The sequence below is a fragment of the Phaethon lepturus genome, unplaced genomic scaffold (assembly GCF_000687285.1).
Source record: "Phaethon lepturus isolate BGI_N335 unplaced genomic scaffold, ASM68728v1 scaffold5052, whole genome shotgun sequence".
NCBI lineage: Eukaryota > Metazoa > Chordata > Aves > Phaethontiformes > Phaethontidae > Phaethon > Phaethon lepturus.
This window is the reverse complement of record NW_010522468.1, coordinates 16,909-38,358: the sequence shown is the minus strand read 5'-3', so window position 1 is coordinate 38,358 and position 21,450 is coordinate 16,909. Positions and strand designations below refer to the sequence as shown.

General features: G+C 38.2%; 1 protein-coding gene across 1 annotated transcript in view; it reads right to left on the bottom strand.

Moving 5' to 3' along the window:
- JAKMIP1 (janus kinase and microtubule interacting protein 1) overlaps positions 1-21,450 on the bottom strand; it is a 55,729-nt gene that overhangs the window by 21,516 nt on the left and 12,763 nt on the right. The window contains exons 2-6 of the mRNA XM_010281808.1: positions 20,001-20,495; positions 6,856-7,065; positions 6,050-6,169; positions 3,642-3,788; positions 2,877-3,017 (exon numbers count right to left, since the gene is read on the bottom strand). Coding sequence (XP_010280110.1) covers positions 2,877-3,017; positions 3,642-3,788; positions 6,050-6,169; positions 6,856-7,065; positions 20,001-20,495 — 1,113 coding nt within the window. The remainder of the gene's footprint in view (positions 1-2,876; positions 3,018-3,641; positions 3,789-6,049; positions 6,170-6,855; positions 7,066-20,000; positions 20,496-21,450) is intronic.

Below are 21,450 nucleotides of genomic sequence, written 5' to 3'. Positions count from 1 at the left end.
CGTTCAACCATCCTGAAAGTGGCAGGTCGGTAGCCAAAAATGAGTCCAGCCTTAGGAATTACAAGTCATTATACCAGGCATACTCCAATATACAACCATGCACATGCAGATACAGTGTTACACAAGACTTATCCTTGTAGGGAAAAAGTCTCAAATCCAAAGGCTCACTTAGTCTGTGTAAACTTAGTCAGTGTCTTTCTTCTACTGTGCCCTTGAAACAAGATCATAATTTACTATATCATAATACGAGGAGGTTAACTGGAAAAATGCAGGGTTTATGAACATTCCAGCTGAAGAATATTGCCTTGAATTCCAAACAAGAGGCAGAGAAAGAGAAGGCAAAAAATGCAAAGGAGAGAACAAGCAAAAAACCAGCATAGGAAGCAGGTGATCTGTCTCCTTGCCTTTTTCCTGATTCTTTCCTCAGCTCTGCACCTTTGTTTGCAGCACATCTGTTTTTTAAAAGAACGATAGCAGTTCCAAGTGCTTCTCTAGCAGTTATTGCTCACTGCATGGTATTACTCTATTCAGAGTTATTTGCTTTATATTCAGTTCAGAAACTGGACAAATAGGAAGTTCCCAGCAGAAACCACAATAAAAATATTCATCTTTATCAACACATTGTTCCAGGAACAAAGTTTTGGAAAACATGCAATAATTCAGAAAAGCACAACAAATTATATAGCACTTTTAATACATGTGGGTTTCAGAATAAGGAAAAGTAACGCCTGCCAAGGTAGAATGGAGCAGGTATTTCAAGCTGCAGAATAATTAATATATTAAGCTCAAGCTGAAAACACAAAGTTGAATTTTAGACAGTGTTGAAGAATAATGCTCCCTCCTCAGGCACCTGGTTAAAGCACAGTCCCAGCTTTAACCTGGGTCTCCTGCATCCCAAGCAGGTGTCCAAACGGCTGGAGAAACTGGCTAGTCTTCTGACTCTGTCTTGTCTTTCCTTTCCTCTCACTTCAGTGCAGAATAAACAAACACTTCAAAAATCCCCTACTCCTTCCAGTTTCTAATCGTTTGTAAGAAGACTGCTTAATTTACTGTCTTAATAATACATCAAGCTACCAGAACAGTAATAATGCCAATTCAAAACCACCATTTGCTGAATCACTAGTATCTTTTGCAATCATCTGAGTTTATCTTAACAGCTTTCCTTTTAAGAACTGACCAGAAAACCACTGTTGTGGGAGAACTCAAGTTTATATGGCTTCTACAGCATCAAAGACACCCTGCAAATGACAATACTAATCAATTCAGACAACCCTATTGCCTAAGACTATTCTTATTTCTGTGTATCATATTGGTCTCAGCTGGAGGTAAGCTGATGACTTTTGTACTAATCAGGTATGTGACATATGGGTCATTCTTGATCATTATGATATATTTATATTCTGTAGGGTGTGATTTGAGCCAGAAAAGATAGCTGAAAAGCACAAGGGCACTGCAGAGTTCCACTGCATTCACATTGAAGGCAAAGTGTCAATTAGTTTGTACTGCCAATCAAAGTAGTATCCTAGTTAACTTATTTCTGACAGTGAAAAAGTATCTGTAAATAGGAAACAACGCAGAAATGAAACCATATTTTTAAATATTTGTTTATTTTACTTTCACACTAAGCACAAGTAAATACTAGTTGGCTAAAGTCAAGATACAATATATTTACTCAGATTACTGGCTGAGACAGTAAAAGAGAGTCCTTTCATACCCACTTTACACTGAAATATAAGTGAGGTTATATCTGCCATGTACTGAGAATCTAATATCATGCCACAGTCCCTGCCTGTACAGTTGTATTTGGAAGGAAAAGCAGCATTGCTCTGTGAATCAGATCCTACATCATAGCATCTGAGTAACATCCTACTGCTTGTAACACTGTGATACTGGAGAATGCATATGCAGACACCAATCTTTGGCACCGATTACAGAGAGAAATCCTGGGTCAAAATCTCAGAGGAACTGCCAAGAATAGAGACAATGTTCCAGACAGAGCAATAACACATCTTTTTGCTTTATCTTTTTGGATCTTCTATTTTTATTTTCAATATTGTATCCAATTGTTTAATTTTTTGTTTAGACAGAATGATCTTAAATTCATTTTATCATTTTGTAGCATTCAGTAGTGCCATTTGAGATGCTCTAGAATAGTCTGCCTGAGTTCCAGATGCTGCTCTAGAGGGGTCTCTCAGAGATGATTCGTCATTTCTGCCAGCACCAGAAGAGTGTATCATCCGTTGCACTAAATAGCACTAGATAACTCTAACACAACTCAAAATTCTTGATCAAACAGTGCAAACATGTATGAGCATCACCTTAAGTGGTCTTCACAGTGACAGGGTAGCAGCTGTGCAATTCTAATCTTAAACTATGCATCCAAACCTTTGTTTAGATGCATCACACGTATTTCTCTCCATTTGTGTACAAAGACAGCTAGTGTGGCCAGCTCAGAAATGCTTAGTTAGGTGAAATGAATGCCATCCTACATGTTCCTTTATTTTACGAGAACTTCTAGATCAGGGGAGTAGTTGGGTTTGCACCAGGGTCTACATCCAACACGCTTCAGTCATTAAGTTTTGAAACATGTCCTTTCCTACAAGTTCCTCAGTTGTTGACAGCCAATTTTGTAAGTAAGGTGAATGGACTGATGCACTTCTTTTCACAACAGCTCATAATAGGTAAATATTTTATAACACAGTGATTCATATACATTTCAAATAAATTCATTCACTACCTGAGAAATAACAAGAACCCTTTGATGCCAAAGAACTATTTGTTTATCACTACAACTGGAGTTAAAATATTCTCTCAAATCTTTAGCTTGCCTATAGATGTGTGTGCATGCATGTGTGTATACCAGTCATAAGCATTACCACTGTGAGATCATCAATAACATGCTGCTGTTCTTTGACTTGCAGTCTAAGGAATTCAATTTCTTGTTCCTCCCGTGTGCTGCTGAGATCATTCAAAGACGTGTGCCTCTTCAGTGCTGGTTGTGCAGATAACTTCTCTTTCTGCAAAAATTAAAATAAAATTGAAAAAAAACCCCAAACCAACACCACAACCATAAAGAATGTTTTAAAGTGTCTTGCTGGAACAGGAGGAAAATTCTCATGTGTGATGTAGTAATCAAGAATTCTTTGGACTCATCAGTGCATACTCCACTACAACATAAGGCCTCTTTCAACAACAAAAAACCCCAAACATTTTGTATGCCTCAGTGTTAATCTCTCACATAAGATAATTTAAAACTGAATCAAAGAACATAGTCTGGGACAAAATTAGCAGACAAGTGAACTCAATGATCTAACATAGTAGAGCCTTTGGCACATGCACTCAAATTCAGTTCTGACTTCCAATCATAAACACAGCTTTTATTAAAGCTGATTTTTAGTCATACACCTCCAAACATAGCCTCCAAACACATCTATCTGTGATCCCTTCCCTTAATCAGCGTGAATTGATACAACACAAAGCACATGCCACTCTGAATTTAGAGTATGAATATTCAGTTGCATTGGTTGAATTTAAGACTTTGAAACGTCTGTATTAGAGTAAAAGCCTCACAAGCACTTCCACCTGAAAAGTAACCGTGTGCAATGTGTTCTTATACCATGATGTCAGAGCTGATTACTTACCAATTCTACATTTTCCCTTGATAGATTTTTTATTTTCTCTTCCATTCTCTGGATACATTGCAACATATCATCATTTTTTTTGCTCATTCTCTTATTTTTTTCTACCAAAGGCTTCAGCTGACTTTCTGTCTCTCGAGAACGTTTCAGCTGCAAATGGCAAAGGAACAAAGTTAGCTGTGCTTTAATTAATACTTGTAGGAAAGAAGAAATCTGTGTGTTTTCCCTTGCCTTCTTCCTTCATTCAGAAAGTTTAGTTCTTTTGTTAAGTGGCATCTGATATAGACTATTGCTGAACTAAGAACTACAGGAGTCCAAACAAAAAAGAAACAGCATTTTTGTACAGTCTACAAAATCACTAGATATGGTCACTGGATTTTGCTCTTGGAAAACACTTAGGCAATGATCCATAAAAGTGATTTCTTAATAAACTAATCTCATTGTATATAAGCTTCTTGCGAGCAACTCGGTCTCTAGGGTACTCCTTTTCACTACCCCTTAGTATAAGTAAACTCTTCCTTGCTCTACTTTAAAAATCCTATACCTAATGTGTAATTAGAGCAATGAGAAAGTCAGCCAGAGGGCACAGATTCAATCTCAGCATTCTGCTGACATTGTCAAGCTGCTCAATGTTGTTCCTGTGGTTTTATGATCTTAGACAATTATGTGAAGCAAATTACTGCCCTTTCTTGCATTTGTGTGTATTCAATATTTCACTCTTTTTATTTCATTAATCCCTGAACTGTTTTGTTTCTAAAAAAATCTTATCAAAGGATTTTTCAATTTACTGAGTTTTAACTGGAAATGAGAAAAAGATAATGTTTCTCCTGAGATAATTTCACTGAGTAGTTGGTTTTCTGTTTCATTCTCAGAAGAAAACTATTTTTCACAGTGTTTAATCATACAAACTTACTGTTATTACTGGTTTTATTAATATTGTCTCACAATATGACAAAACCTTCTCCATATGTTTTCCAAAATATACTACTTATGCCTCTAGGTATCAAGAAGAGCACTTGACTGAGTCATACATGCCCTCCATCTAGAGGGACACTGAAGGATACACGTTCCAGTACTTCATCATTCTTCAAGGATGTTTTGAACGACTTTGTCTGCAGAAACGATTAGGAGGCTGAATTATCTTGTCTTTATATAATGCAATCTTGAAAAAGGCAAGATGTTCTTGAGAGTATAGAGCAGAGAAAAGCAACTGTAGCAGTAAAAGTGGGGGGGGAGGGAGGGAACCAACAAAACGCTCAGCACCTAGGCAAAGTAGGAAAAATGGCAAACTGTACCCAAGCTAAAACGCATATTCTTCTTACACCAAGAAACTTAAAGTGTTAATGAGGAATCAATTTTGTCATATGAAAGGGCAGTTTAGACTACACAGCTATTTAAAGAAGAAAAGTTTAAAGAAAAAGACACAATCATGTTCTCAATTAATGCAACGTTAGTCTAGCATTGTTCAATTGACTTCACTAATCTAGATTCAGCTAAGATGTTGGACAAGAAAGTTTTAAAAATTATCTCTTCCGATAATTATCGAGGTCTCATAAATAAATTAAGTCCTTTTATCATAAAGCAAAGCCTTCATAGGTCTGACAAAGCTAGGAGGAAGATGTCAATGCTTCACTCATCTACAGGATTGACACATGGGCGTGCCCTCCCCTTCTGCCCCCACCATACATAATAGCATTATTTTAGAATCAGATACATACGTTGCATGAGGGAAAATTTCTATCTGATTAGAATGAAAAATCTTTACTTCTGCCATTAGAAATAGGGCATTACAAGAGGACGTGTAAAAGTTATTAAAACTCACCGCCCATTGCAGTCAATGGGAGTTTTACCACTAACCTCAGCACAAGCAATTAAGTAGCTATGCAGGCTAAGAAAATTCATTCTTAAAATTCTTGTCAGATCCTCTCTTTTGTAAGTTACTATCACTCTCCTAGGACAATTTCACCTACTTAAGAGATTTCCCTTGAGAAATGGCAGATTTTTCACGTCCATCACAGAAAAGCTTTTTTAACTCCTAGCTAGCATAAGCATGACACAAAACCAATGGCAAATTTCAAAAAGATTAATACAGTAATTTAACTGCATAGATTATACATGTTTTACACAACATCATTATACAGTGCCACAGGCAAGCTACCAGTCAATTTTACTACGATGACCCCCCCAAAAAATTACAGTTTTACTTTTCTGGAACAAGAGGGATTCCATCCATGTCCTTTACAGTCACAAGGTGAATTTCTACAGAAGGGTCTGTTATATTTAGATACAACTGACTGAGGCCAACCACGACTAATTTGTAAATTATTTATAACACTGAGTTTCCAACGTTAAATCTTTTACCATAAAGATGCCCTCCCAGTCACCATCTGTGTTAATACTAATTAATTTACCAGTTCATTTCTTTCATCTGCTAACAGAGTATTTCTGTCTTCCAGCTTCCTTATTACAGCATTCAGTTCAGCAATTTTTAACTGAAATCTCCGCACATCTCGTTCATCCAAATGCTGCTCCTTTACATCAAAAACATATAGAAATATTAAATGCCTTTAAAAAAAATTTACTCACCATAAATTTAACATCATTGTTTAGCAAGTGGATTGTGTACATTTAAAATAAGACTCTTTACATCAGTGTCTGGAAAGCTTATTTTAATTAACTGAAACACTAAACAATAACATCCTGTGGAAATGCTACATGATACATTACATGAAAAGTGTTTACTTGTGAAATGTATGTAAAGGCTTAACAGTTGAAAAAAAGCATCTAGATAAATAATATTTCACGTGATATTGGTTATTTCTCACCTGATTTCTTACTATCAGATAAAACAATTCTAGTGCATAGGACACAGATTAAAATCACACGGCTCAGTTTTTAAAAAGTATAGTATCTATTTGCCATTGGTTAAAATAATTCCTAAAGGTATGAAATTAATAGCTAAGAAAATAATGGGGTGCAGAGCCGAAGCTCACAATGTAAATTCTAAAAGTTCTATATCCACATATTCTTCAACATTCTTTGAAATTCAAGAGGTCCAAGGAGTTTCTGAATCATAACGAGACTGCACAGTGCAGTGCATGGCCATTTACCATTAATTAGTCCTTCCAATATTTTAAAAGTAACCACAAAACCAATGTGAACACCCAGGCAGCGATTACCCTGTGTTGAACATTTGAAGAAAACACAGTTTTCTTACCGGGCTTCCCATCAGTTCGGTGATATCCCCCACTCCTGCAGGAAGCTCTCTTTTTGGACTACTGTGATATCGTTCTGCCTCCTTCACTTGGACAAGCTGTTCATCCAGAGCTTCTTTCTGAAGGAGCAGTTTCTGTGTATGGCCTGCCTGGACACCAAGGTCTTTCTCCAGAGCCAGAATCACTCTGTCTTTGCCTTTTATCTCATCCATCTGGAAAGAAATAAAGCAAGAAGGAAGTTTCTGTAACATCTCCAAGTGCATGCATATCCACAAACTTGCAAAACCAAAGATCTGTTTCTCTCAGAATTATACCAGCACCCAAACTGTGGTTGCTAAAAAGAAGATACATTTCCTCTGAAGCCTTTTCCCCCCTCCTTAAAAAAGTTTCAGCCTTCACTCGATCATGAGTTTGCTCAGTGCAGTCTCAACTCAAAAGACAAACAAACACAGATGCAAACACACACTGAAACAGAATACAGAGCCACTGCAATCACACACTTCATCTGAAGATACGACACACTTCTATAACCAGAAGAAAAATCTCCCTGCACTATGTTTCAGAAATGAAACACAGGGCTAGTACAAGCTAAGACAAACACACCCTTTAAAACTCACCTGGGCTTTGTTTTAAAGCTTGAGCCATACACATTCGCCCCATGTTGACTCCCTCTTCATTAGTGAAAAATCATTTGTGGCGAATCTCTTCACAGACATTTAAAAACTAGTAGCATATACACACACACACGTTTAAACTTAAAAACTTGGGCATACCTATGTATTTTATGTGCCCTTCTTATAAGATTCAGACGAGGACTAGTCTTTATATAGAAGGAAAAAAACCAAATGCACACAGAGCATTAAGAATAACGGGTAGAAAGATATAGTTCTTAAACACCATCTATGGTTACTGAACTGTGTCGTTCATACATCTCCATACCAAATAAAGCATACTGCTAGCAGTGATCTATTGCAGCTCTCATAGGATTTGTCCCTCACAGCATCAGTGTTAAATTCACTTTGGTACTATTCCAAGTGCTGGAGGAAGTGACAATCTGCAGCAGTTACTATAGAAACAGATTTCTTAACAAGAATGTTAATCATTAACAATATATTTATTGGAACTGTGCCGTATCTCCTTCAGTTTGCTAAATTGTTTTCTTGGCCAACATAAACCCATGTAATTTTGGAAATAAGACTACTACAGTCTTATTTGAAAAATTAAAATAAAATAATGAACTTCTTAAACCATACAGTTGTTGTTTGTTATAGTCCTACCTCCACAGAAGTCCTTTTGTCAAGATGCACACACACACAAAAAAAAATAGGCACTGTTAGCAGTAACTTCTAGTTAAGTCTGAGTGATGTACAGGATTAACACAATCAGATTACACGATCAGATACAGTTTGCCTCTTCAGGATTCCTGCCTTACTCTTTTCACAGTCTACAAAGCATGTGAAATTAGTTTGTGTAGAGAATCCTAGTGGCAGGAGATGGCCTGGCTGAACCAATTCAAGCCACACTGGAGATTAAAAGGTCAGATTTGAAGTGAATAAACTGGTCTAGACTACTTTTAAGTCCCAGCTGGAACTGATGAAGCTTGTTTCTGACAGAGGTTTCTTTCCTGATTTGGGAAGGTCGCTGAGTTTCCATTCCTCAAAGGTATAATACTTCCCAGTACGTTAATTCAGATTTGTGAGACTTTCAAGTACGCAGTTTTTATTAATGGAAGAATTTGCAACATGCAGGGTTTCAGAGGGACTGTGCAGTCAACAGCAATGACAAAAATTAAGCAGCTGCCTCATTCACTGAATGCTATCTGTCATGCACACTGATCTATCAGCGATCCCTTGGGAGGAAAAAATGTCATGTAACTAAATACTCTGGAGAGTTTCATTTTCAATTACACAGGTGTTCACACTGAACATCTATGTACTTGAGATAGAAACGTGGCTGTGCAAGGCATACATTCAACAAGGAAGAACCAAGGTTACATAGGCAGCCTTGATTTTACTTATCCCATTAGTAGCACGTTTCATACTCTTCATATTCTCACAACCTAACCAGTAAATGGAATGACATAGGTGTTTAAGTTGGAAGAAAAAAGAAAGCAACAATCTCGGTCCAGACTGCTACTTGCTGAACTGTGGCAGAACAGGTCTTTCGAAGAAGATGTGATCAGTGACATCATGCCCGTGCCACCCTTCACGCACACAGGCTCACACACATTGGAAGGAAATGCCATGAAAGAGCATGGCTTTGGGCTGGGGGTTAGTGGAAGGCAGGAAAGAAGGCAGAATTCCCCTCTGCTCTTCCTACTACTGTTTTTTTCTACCATAAAATCTACATGTAGTGAAACTTTCAGAAAAAGGAAACGCTTCAAGTTTCAGTCAAACAGAAAAAACCTTTGAGACACCGATAATAATGGAAAATAGCTATACAATAGCAAGGACTGCACATCCTTTTTAGTTTTGGGCTTACACACATGTGCACACACACACACAAAAACACAGAGAGCAATAGCACTTACTTTTTTTATAAGCACAAAGTAGCAGAAGGAAGAATTTCTAAGCAATTTGCTGAACTAACTTATTACAAAACGATAAAGATGAAGAGAACTGCAGCAATAACGCCTCTGCCTTAAGTTCTGTTTCAGAAGCCCGGGGCACAATACAATTCTCCTTTTCTCAAGGGCACAGCTACACTTTTGATCTCTCCAATGCAACGGCATCAACCCAGTCAATGTCTCAATTTTCTTAAATTTATCCCAATGCCTGACCCAAATATTTACCATCTTTCTTCAGACTTGCACACTACAGAGCAAACCTGTTCATCTTCCCTGTCTGCTTTCTTAACAGAGAGTACAAATTTCTCCAGAAAGGGAAAAAAATGGAAGAGAAATATTTTATAGGGATGCAGCACCTCTCAGTTCCATGGAAGGGCAAGGGGCAGGCAGGCAAAGAAAGAGGAGGTACAAGACTGGGAAAAGGACAGATAAGGTTTAGGTTTAAACTGAACATAAGCTGACAGAGAAGAAAGGTCAACCATTCCCAAAAGATTTTAGTTTAGTCTTATATTCTAATAGTTGTAAAAGCTCACAAAAGGTCTCCATGCCAGTTCTGTACCACTGGAGAACTACTCTTTTCTCAAATTCTTGCCACATTTGGTTACATGAAAAAAAAAAAAGTTGGCAGCATAAAGGAAAATAGCCTTATGTAATTAGACCATGTAGTGTGGTCGTCTATTTTAGTGGAGAGAGGAGTATCGTCCATTAGGTAAATGTAAATCAAAATGGATTAATCTGGGTTCCCTGCTGCTTGCTATTTTGATCAAATACATGTTGTGGAAGCAACACTGTCACAGCCAAGATTATCTAGGAATCCACATGGTCTAAAAGAGAAGGAGTATTTTTTTATTAGACCAAGTTACAGAGTGGGAAAGAAAGTTTTTGGGTACGGAAGCCCTTCAGCAGATTAAGAAGCTCTATGCTTAAAAGCTTCTCAATTTTTCCACCTATGTAAGTTTGCTTTTCATTCACATGTTTTTGTCTCTCTCCTCACATATATATGTTATATATATGTATATGTGTATATACGTACATACACAAACATATACAGTGTACATATACATGTATATACACACATATACACACTCACGTTTTGAGGTATTTTTCAGTTGTCATTTATTACTGTAGACAAGCTGAACATCATTGGCTTTTATGACATAAAGTGAAATAACAATTAGTGGTCCCCTCATGACCTCTCAAGTTTAAAGGTTTAACCCTGTATTCTGTTACTAGCAAAATTTGCTACTTTACCAGGCATAGCATTTCTTTCTTTTTCATGCTTTTTAATGTCTGTTTGACATCGCTAGGGAGCCATCCCCAAACTACTCATCACATACAGAAAATAGTTGTCATCTTTAATTCTGTTCTCTCCCAGATGTAGCTTGATTACATCTAAAGACTCTTTTTGCGTATCAGCTCTAAAATCCATACACACAGGTAGATTTTTTACCTGAGTTCTTATATTGTGCCTTAGTCATTGCAACATTATTCTTCCTGACCTTAAATGCAGTCCTGCCTACCCACCATCCCATGTGAATGCTGCTGTTAATTATGCTCTTTTCACAAAACTCTCAGCTCTGGATTCTTTAAGCTGCTTTTCTTTTTCCTAAGTTAAAAAACAACAACAACAATCATTCTCACTGTCAAAGATGTTCACAGCCTAACTGGAGTCCATTCATCCCTTATCTAATATTAGGGTGCTATGTCCCCTCCCCACACCAGCTTGTCATATACGCAGACAAATTAGCCCACTTTTTGCAGCTACACAATACAACAGGGTCACATTAACTCTTTCACTTTCTGTTTTGCATGGATTCTAAAGCATTTTAGAACAACTGCATGAAGAAAAATGCAGCTAAGCATGGTACAATTCAGTACAAAAAGCTTGTCACAGGAAGGCAGTGGAGCAACGTGAGCTTAGAACACACTTTCAGTTACATGCTTTGAGAAGAAAATTAGCAGAAATACCCTCTGAAATAGGATTTTAAAGAAAACAAGATCATCCACAAGCAGCTGCAGCGGGAAATTACTGAGAAATCACCTTGGATAGCATAAGTAACTCTGGAGCTCTTGTTTAAAATTACAGCTTTCTAAAGTATCATTTCTTAATTTATGGGTTTTGTGCTGTCAAATGTTAGGTGCTGAACACAGCAATTACCTGCATTATATCAGTGAAGAGCTAGCATTTGTAGGCTGTGTCAAAACTACACAGCTTCTGAAGAACAGGTATCTAAACGCCTCCTAACAGCTAAGGGAAATGAGCAGAAATAAGTGTTTTAATAATATTTATCAAACATGAAAAAGAACCAAGTACTTGGAAAAAGTACCCCCTGCCAATTATCCCACACTTCAATAGCTACAGTGAAAGAAAGTCAGAGACCTTTGGGGGAACTTTAGCCTTTCACAAAGTTGAAAGAGAATTCCCAGGGAATTAGAAGCTAGAGCTATCAAGGCAGTGACATACTCAGTTTTCAGAGTGGAAAAAGCCAGCTGCTGCATTGCCAAGCGTAAGACCTTCTTCTTCACCCATCCTTATCAAAGTTATCTCCTAGCCAACTTTGTAGAACAAAATTCTACAGTCCTCTTCTCCAGAAGAAATTGAATTAATCTTTACACTAAATGCTTGACACTGATTTTAGAATAGGGATATCTTGACAGAAGGATTGCTAGTTACCAGGAAAACCAAAAAGGAGATGCTACTCAAGTAAACAGTTAAAGATAGAACTAAATGGAATTAACACCTTTGACATTTATAAAGGGGCACTAAGACCTAACAGCAATATCCCAAGCTGAAAGCCCATCTGGAGGGAGGAATTAAAATATTCCTGCTTTGTGCATAGCATTCTCTACACCAGACATGGACACCTATTTAAATAAATGTTCGCTGCTTATTTAGGAACCTTAGGGGAAGAGGGAGAAAAGATGCCAGCCATCCACTGGAGAAGTAAGGGTCATAGACAGTTAGATGGAACTTTTAAATTAAAGTGTAATTTTTCTAAACAAACAGTCAATATTTACTTCCAATAGCTTTTCCAACATATTTTTTTAAAGTGTAAAAATCTCACAGGTAAGGCATATACATTAAAAGTTTTGATAAATTATACAAGAAAGACCATATGGGAAGACAGTTCCAGAACTTACTTATAGAAGATTTCTCACATCTTTCTCAAAGGCACCTTGCATTATTGTAGCCTGCTACAGCCTCTACTACTGGATCTCTCCTATCACCTATTACAAGTGTTCACTGACAGAGCTCTAACGAATAAGTAGTCAAAAAGACAGAAAATGTAGAAAAACTAGGTAATACAAGCTTAAGGAGATTTTTGTCCAGGTGCCACACCATACACAACTTCTGTGGGTTTTTAATACTGTTCCATACTTTGTAACAAGATATAAAAGTCAGATTTGTGACCTACCTACCATAATAGAGTCCTTAGAAAATACTAAGAATAAACACAAGATGCTGAGCCCGCACTATAAAAAGGTTTTGTTAGATCTGCTTGATTCAGGAAAAAACAAGGCCTGGCTGGAATGCTGCCGTTAGCTCCTGAGAGGACAAGCATAAACCTTCAGAGGATGGAAAGCAAAGTATTATTTGCAGTCCTGAAATGCTGGAGGTGGTGGAAGGGTCTTTGCAAGAGATTAGCTCAGCCTTGGAATGCAGCTGAGACAGGCATCTCAAACAGATGGCAAAATCCAGAGCAGCAGCCTACAATTTGATATCAGCAGCTGTGTGGGAAATACAGGCAGGTTTAAGCGGCTGATGGAAGCATGCCACAGCAGGCTCGACCCAGCCGTGCACGACTGCGCACACTTGGATGATGCAAAACTCAGCTTTCCAGTCTCAAAATTCAAGATTTGGGTTAAGAATCAAAACTCATGCGTATGTGCCACTGCGTGAGTGAAGTGAGAAAAGCCAGGCTCCATCCTTCTTCTCAGGGCAGCAGCGGATCACGGAGCGTCCCTGTCAACAGCCAACTGTCCCTCAGCATCGGAATTTTCAGAGAGACAAAAGGTCTCATCGCCCCCACTGCTGACTGTAACCTGAAGATACGAATTTCACTGCTTTAAAATGGCTGAATCCTAGTAATGGGAATGCAGGAGAAAATGAATGTTATTAGAAAATAGCGGCCACCACCACAAAGTTTTGGGGTTTGGTGGAACGTTAAACTTTTGCTCCTGCTATTTTTCATGTTTTATTCTTCTCAGGGCAGCAGCGGATCACGGAGCGTCCCTGTCAACAGCCAACTGTCCCTCAGCATCGGAATTTTCAGAGAGACAAAAGGTCTCATCGCCCCCACTGCTGACTGTAACCTGAAGATACGAATTTCACTGCTTTAAAATGGCTGAATCCTAGTAATGGGAATGCAGGAGAAAATGAATGTTATTAGAAAATAGCGGCCACCACCGCAAAGGATGTAGTTTTGGGGTTTGGTGGAATGTTAAACTTTTGCTCCTGCTATTTTCCATGTTTTACTGAAAAATAATTGCTGAATCTCTCAGAGGCAAAAGATTTTTATTTAGTTATCTAAATTTCACCCCTTAAAAGTTGAAGACAATAGCACATTTTAACAACTTTATCAACTGCCTCGATGAAGAAATGGAAGGCACCATCCCCAAATTTGTGGATCATACCAACTTTGGGGGAGATGTTACTATACTAGAGGACAGAACACCATTCTGAGGGACTTTGACATGTTGGAAAAATGGGCCAGAAAAAAAAACCCATAAAGTTCGCCCAAGACCGATACTATGTCCTGCCCCAGGAGGGTTTAAATTCCTGCGACAGAAAAGGCTGGAAGCCAGCTGAAGTTGGCAGTTCTGCATGGAGACGGGAGAGGAGAAGAGAGACGGGGAGAGAAGAGAGACAGAAGAACTTTGGTGTCCTGGAGGGCAAGCTGGATATGGGTCAGTAGTAAGAGCTTGCAACGACTGAAGTTACCTTGATACTGGACCAAGTCAGGAGTGTAGCCACAAGGATAGAGAAGCGATTCAGCCTTTCACTAAGCACTGGTGAAACCAGACCAGGAGCAGCACAGCTGCTCTTGGGCTCCCCAGCACAAAAAGAAAAGATATTGACAAACTTGCACAAGTGCCATAAACCCAAGGAAGGCCAGTAAGACCACTATGGGGCTGCAGCACCCAGCATTCATGGAATGGTGAGGGAGCCAGGCTTGCTCAGCGAGCCAAAGACCACGGGATGCATTACAGTTGCAGATACCTGTTCAACTATCTAAAGGGGGATACGTGCATGAACGAGGCAGACGCTTCTCAGAGATGCACAGCAGAAGGCGAAGGGTAACAATCAAAGGTTACAGAAAGGGGAAGAAGAAAGACATTTCACAGTGATTAGGCATTGGGGCAGGTTGCCACAGAGACTGTGGATCTCCATCTTCGGAGATTTTCAAATTTGACTGGAGGAGACCTAGAGGAACCTGATCCAACTTTCAAGGCAGTCCTGCTTCAAGCAGGACGTTGGACCAGACGATCTTAAGAGGACGCTCACCATCTAAGTTTTTCCATGACTGTATGATACTCCACATATGGAATGCCAATTCTAAGTAATACAGTAAGGACTTATAGGCAGACAAACAGAGTAAGAGCGGTGCAAACCTAGAAAACATTAACTTGTGGAGGACTTGAGTTTAAATTTGCTTTTGCCCTCAACTGGAACAATCTAATTTTTAATCCTGAAAAGATTTTACACTCAGTCTTTCAAAAGCCTTCACTTAAATCATGAGATACAGTGATATACACAGACACAAAACTGAAATAATAATACTTTACAAAATCACTACATAAATGGTACATAAACTTATTCCATAAGAGGGGTTTCCCTTGAACAGAAGTTTCAGTGAAATCACCTTGATTTTTACCTTTGAAAACTGCTATTCTTCCCGGTATTGCATTATATATGTTTGGCAAACACCAAACAAAAGAAGGCTTCCACATTGGAAGGAGTTTTTAATTTATGCAACTAGATAATTTGGAATAAGACTAAAGACAATTAAATAGTGCATCTATCTTCATAAATCATGGCTGATCAGGAACTCCTGAAAATCACTCTTGAAAACAATTTCTTTGATTCTGTTAACAGTAAAAGGATTTTTCTTCCTTGCAAGTATGAATCTGCAGTAATATCACATTACTCTTCAAACAATTTTCATTAGGTTATTTGAGAATACAACTGAAACAAGCAAATTTAATTCATCTGGTGTACTGTGTGCCCTCTTAAACATGGATCCCATTGTGCAGCTGAGATGATCACTGCAATCTTTTACATTGATTTTGTGGTTAAGAAAACTGGGAGTATTTTACATTAAAGTAAATCCTAGGAGAAACAATGGGAAAACAAGAGTTTTGGGTCTGAGATCAATCAATACAAAATTATAGGACAAAAACATAATTGCGGCCAGGCAATAAGGCTTTGAGGAATACAGATCTTCTTAAAGTCAAGTTTGGTTGACAAACATACCCCTTTAGAAGTGAAATAGCTGAGCTTTACATTTAACATAAAGCATGCACTCATGGATCAAGAATTGTCCAACATATTTGTAAAAACAGGTATCAACAGAGAAAGTGTTTAAGTGTATTAAAGTCTTTCAATTCATTTCAATCCAAGCTGTTTAAGAATACTTGGGAAGACCATACATGCAAAGATATTAACAAGGTCAAATGGTATTTATCCATAAAATAGGTGAAAGGATATCAGACGTATCGTCTGTTTATTTGATATACTTTTAATGATTTTTTTTTTGCATATATTTTCCAAGGGAAGCACTGTCAAGTGTGCATTGTTCTTATCTCTCCAAAAAGAGTATCTGAAGAAACATGCCTTGCAAAGTAAAAGCCTTTTTAAAAACAGCATCCAGGTAGTCCCAGACTGCATGTATCGTCTAACTAATATGATATACTTAATATTCATGCCCTCCTTCACAGCTGCGCTGATAACAGAATAGGCTGGTCTGTTGACAAAACTCACCAACAATTTGAACATGCTATTTCAGCAATTTCGGGCAAGAGAGGGAAACTTTACTTACCACTGAAAACTAACTTTAAACCTGATCTTAAAAACCAAGTGACATTGGATCAAAGTGACATTTAGGGATGTATATGCTTGCCTATACAGCCCTCAGCTGAACGTATGATTCAGGGCTGTTTATATTGAAGCTCCATGAATGAAAAGTAGAATTAGGATTTGTAAATCTTTTTTTTTGAAGAAAAAAAATCCATAAAAACAGGCTTTGACATTTTTCCTTCATGCAGATGATTTTTCAGTTTGCTATTTCTGATTTTCTTCCTTTTCTCCTATTTGCTGTTTTTTAATGTTATTTCTGTTTTTAAATATCTGAACTTATATCAGCATAGTTTTCATACTACATTGACAGAACAGTCCAACTGTTCAGACTCAACTACACAGAAAATATTACTCAGTAATAGCTGTTCTTGCTTTCTTATTGCCCAAGTTGTCACTTTACTTTTAAAACAGCTGTTTCACTTGTCTCTCCAGCTTATTACTAGATATGATTACTTCCAGTTTCTTAGCTGCCAGCACATTGTGCTGATGCATATATAGAGCAAGAATATGCTTTCTTTTTGAATATAACGAAAATATATTTTCTAAAAAATTTTTTTTTAAAAATTCATGTCCACAAGCATTCCTTAAATTAATGAAAACATTTCTAGCTATGTTTTATTAAGTCATTATAGGAACTGACAAATTCCAATATAATTTCACACTGCACAGAGAAAAAGTGCGTTATATTTTTAGCCAAATAGCTATTTTACTTTCTTTTATTAGGCACTATGATCTTCCCTATTCAATCTTGTTTGTGTTGAGGCTTATTGGGTATTTTTCATGGTTCAATTCAAAATTGCGAATACAAAATTGACTAATCATATTTCTAAAATACTGACATTTGTACAATAGAAGCCTGGCTGTTTATGCACACAATATAATAGTCTCCATGTATTCACAGACAATGTATTTTGCTTTTTTCCTTTCTCACTACTTTTTTTTGATGGCAAGCCAAAAAAAACCCACAATATTTCACTCTAATTAGTCACAGGTATTAAAATCAATGGTAAAAATACTGTTTGTTCGGGTTTTTTAGCTGCAGTATCTATGGAAATCCATCTGCAATACTAATGTGTGATCCAAAATGCAAAATAAATCAGCTAAGCCTGACAAGACAATCAGACACTGAATTACTCTATCTGAATTTGAATTACAGTATGTCCAGCCCACTTAGACCGTTAATACCAAAGATGCTGGTTCCTCAGTAGCTCCATAAAACACAACACACATACAACAAAAGCACATTAATTGTAGCTCCGTTACAGAACTGTGCTAATATTATTAACACTGCCTGCCACAGGCTTGCCATTCCCTCCCACAAGGGTAAGAACTAAACCAAACGAGTACCCCAACTTCGCAGTTGATAGGGTTGATCTGAATTTGAAGGCAAGCATCCCTTGCACTAATTAAAATGGGAGGAGGAGCGGGGAGGGAAATATCCTGATGATCTGATTCTATAATAATCCCATTTGGTCTCCCAGAGGAGGAGAACAGCATCTAGGAACCCTGCAGTATTTTTTACCTCGCCTCAGATTTAAAGATTGCCCTAAGCAATAGCAACTGCCTAAATTGCTACGAATTCCTAGAAGAAACACAACTCTCTCTCATTTAAAAAAAAAAAAAAATCATACAATTTAATGAAAAAATTGAAATTCATTATCTGAAAGGAGTCGAGGCACTACAAGGCAACACCAGGCTCCTGATATATTTTCCCTGTATTTTTTTGAGTGGGGAAGATACAAACATTTCCAGTGAAAGCCCATGAGACTGATGGCAGGCTTCCTCTGGGTCTGGGAATAGGAAACAAGAGTTATCTACCCACTCTCCCAATAAAGTCACCTTTTTAGATGTACTGAGTAACAGAGGCCCAGTAAGGCCCCAATTAAAAGTCTGAATGACGCAGAATGAATGACTTGTGCCAGACAGAAAACCCTGAGTGCCCTCCTTCATCGCCTTCACACCGCAACAGGCTGAAAGCTTCTACTCTTGAAAGGGAGGAGTTAAGCCTTGCCTTTACAATACCACTCAAAGACACGGTGTAGGTGTGTTTACTGGGGCAATCGGACGACAGAATTTGGGGTGCACTGCTATGTGCCTCACCTCACCATTTCTTGGTGAGGTAGCCTCCTCTGAGAAGGTTAAATTGATTTAGAAACTGTTCTCTAGAAAAACACATGCGACAACACAGAAATCTTCTCTCCTCTTTAACATTTTTTAAAATTACCTGTACTTTATAGTCGTAATTTTAAAATTCAACATTTATGATAGGGAACAAAATATGAAAGAAACTATGCTTACAGAAACCTCACGTTGTCAATCCTGACAGTGGTCTTTAAGTAATCAAGGAAATTATACCCCTGAGACCTGATCAACATCCAATTTATTTAAATATTCATTTTATAAATAAATATTAGCATAAATATTAACTGCATTAAAAGCTTTCACTGTCTCAGACAGAAAATCACCACCATTAAACAGATACTACACTACCTTGCCCTTACCATAATTTTACCTAAGGAATACAAGAAGTAAGAGGACATACCTGTGTAAACACAAACTGTTAAAATACTTTTCTTAAGAAAACTGATGTTTCATTCCATTTAAATGGAATCATACTCGATATATGATAAATATTATGCTTATTATAATCTCAGATTTTATTTGCATAGCTGTTGTACTGCTAGTTTAGGCAGATTAACAATCAGACATAGACATATACATGGAAAATATGGTACTGAAAAGAAGCGTCATTTGATGATGAACTCTCTAAATGTACTACTGCGTACAGCCCGTCTTAGGTACTTTACATTTTACAAAGCTGAATAATCTGAAATATTTGGAGCACGTGCTGTTCACAAATATTGCCCGGTTTTCGATTTAATACAAACAGCATAGCCTGTCATCTGTGATGAAGTCCTAGGGTTTATGAAGCGTGAAAAAAGCCTGCTGTCCTAGGCCCTAACTTTTCTGCTGCAATAGAAAAAACACAGAAATTTTACAAAATTAAAAAGGGCAACAATGCTTAAAATCGAATGACCTGGATAATGAGGCAGAAGCAGCAAAGACATTGTCTTGTTTCAGCACCATTTGTTCCTTCAATATAAAATCTCTCTGAAATATTAAATTTGCCATCTCACAAAGGTGTTCTTGCATTGCCAAATGAGCAATACCCAACTGTTTTGGTCAACAGGACTTTAAGGAAATATAGTTGAGCAAGTGGGAAAAGGAAAGTCTATTTCTTGTATCTGCTGAGAAAATTCGTCCTGGAAAGTCTCGGTTCACTCATATCCCATTTGGTGGGACATAAAGCTTTGGGTTGGGCTAGCCAAGGTTCACCTTTGCTGTAAGGAGGAGAATGAAGCAGATACAGTGGCCTGCTGTAGCGACCGGCACTGATGAAAGATGTCACTGCAAAAGAGTGGTTTGATATTTATGGGCACATACAGCAATATACTAATACCTGCTATAAACTGAAATAAGCACGCATTACTTCAGGAACTTACCAGCCTGCGGATCTCTCTCTCGCATTCACGCTTTATTCTAGTAATCTCATCCTGATGGGACTGATAAGCCGTGCGCAGGTCAGCAGCCTTCATTTTATCCGCCTGCATAATGTTGTTCAAAGCTTCTTCCAGCTGCTTTTTGCCAGATTTCAGCTCCAAGATCTCCTGTTGCAACTTCATCCGTTCACCGTCAAACGCCTTGCGAGCCTCCTCCTTCGCTTCGCTCAGCAGCGCTGTCTTCACTTTGTCAGCTGCCCCGTCCCGCAGGACATTGACTGTTGACTGCAAACGCTGAATTTCACCATCCTTGATTTTCACCATTCTCGCTACCTCCTGCTCATGCTGCCTGATCAGTAGCTCTCTGACACTCTGAAGTTCCTTCATTTTCTCCTCGTGGAGCTTGGCTTTCAGTTCAGAAACGTAGGCAGTGTGCTTGTGCTGCTCCTGCTCCCTTTCTTGCTTAACCTCTTGGATTTTCTCTCTCAATTTACCCACCTGGAACATCAATACAAAATATTGATTAACAAGTGCTGCCACACTTTTAAAAGTCTTCAAGGGAGGTTCTTCTAAAACATTATGAAAAACTCATCCTGAATATCCAAAAGCAAAGCCTGCACACCTGACGCTTCTCTCTCCAGTACACAACTGGAGAACCAAGGCCAGAAAAAGGCCATGTGTGCGTGCAGGAATCTCCCATGAAGATGGCTACTGGCAACAAGTTCTCACAGTTTTCGGTAATAAATAAAACCGAGCAGCATCCAGTCTAGTTCTCTCCTTACCTCCACCAACCACCCCAGATTCCTCTCATCCATACCCTCCCTACTGTGCCCTACAGGCAGATGGAAAATGAATCAGAGAGAAGAGAGTTTCTGTTCATGCTGGGAAGGAAATGCTAGAATATTTTCTAGCATTTGAAGGACCGTATTTCACGGACAGCGACTTGGATTTTTTGCGTACGTTCAGTTAATCCATTCCCACAATATCCTTCTGTGGCTAAGCAGCCCTGTCACGGTTTTACAGACGGGATGCTCAGACAGCACAGATTGATTTACCTAATTTACACACATACCGCCTTTGGGATTTGAGCCCCAAATTCCTACATCCGAATCCACTATTTGACCTAAGACACTTCCTGCTAATCAGATGCAGATTGTGGCAAGATGGATCTCGCCTTGAAGGTAAACAGAAGAGATCCTATCAACACAGGGGCATTCTTACGAGTAGGAATACAGGGAATAAAAACTAAATTAAAGGGGCAGGGAGGAGAGGAAAAAAAAGACATTGATTTTGATTTCTTAATTCATTATGTACTTTAACAGGAAAGTCCTTATTAGGTAAGCCAAAATAATTGGCCTTCTGAAAAATCAAGTCTACTCAAGGGGCCTCAGACAGGAAACCCCAAAACTGAGACTATTCACAGCCCCCAGACACTTCAGAAAATACAGGCCAG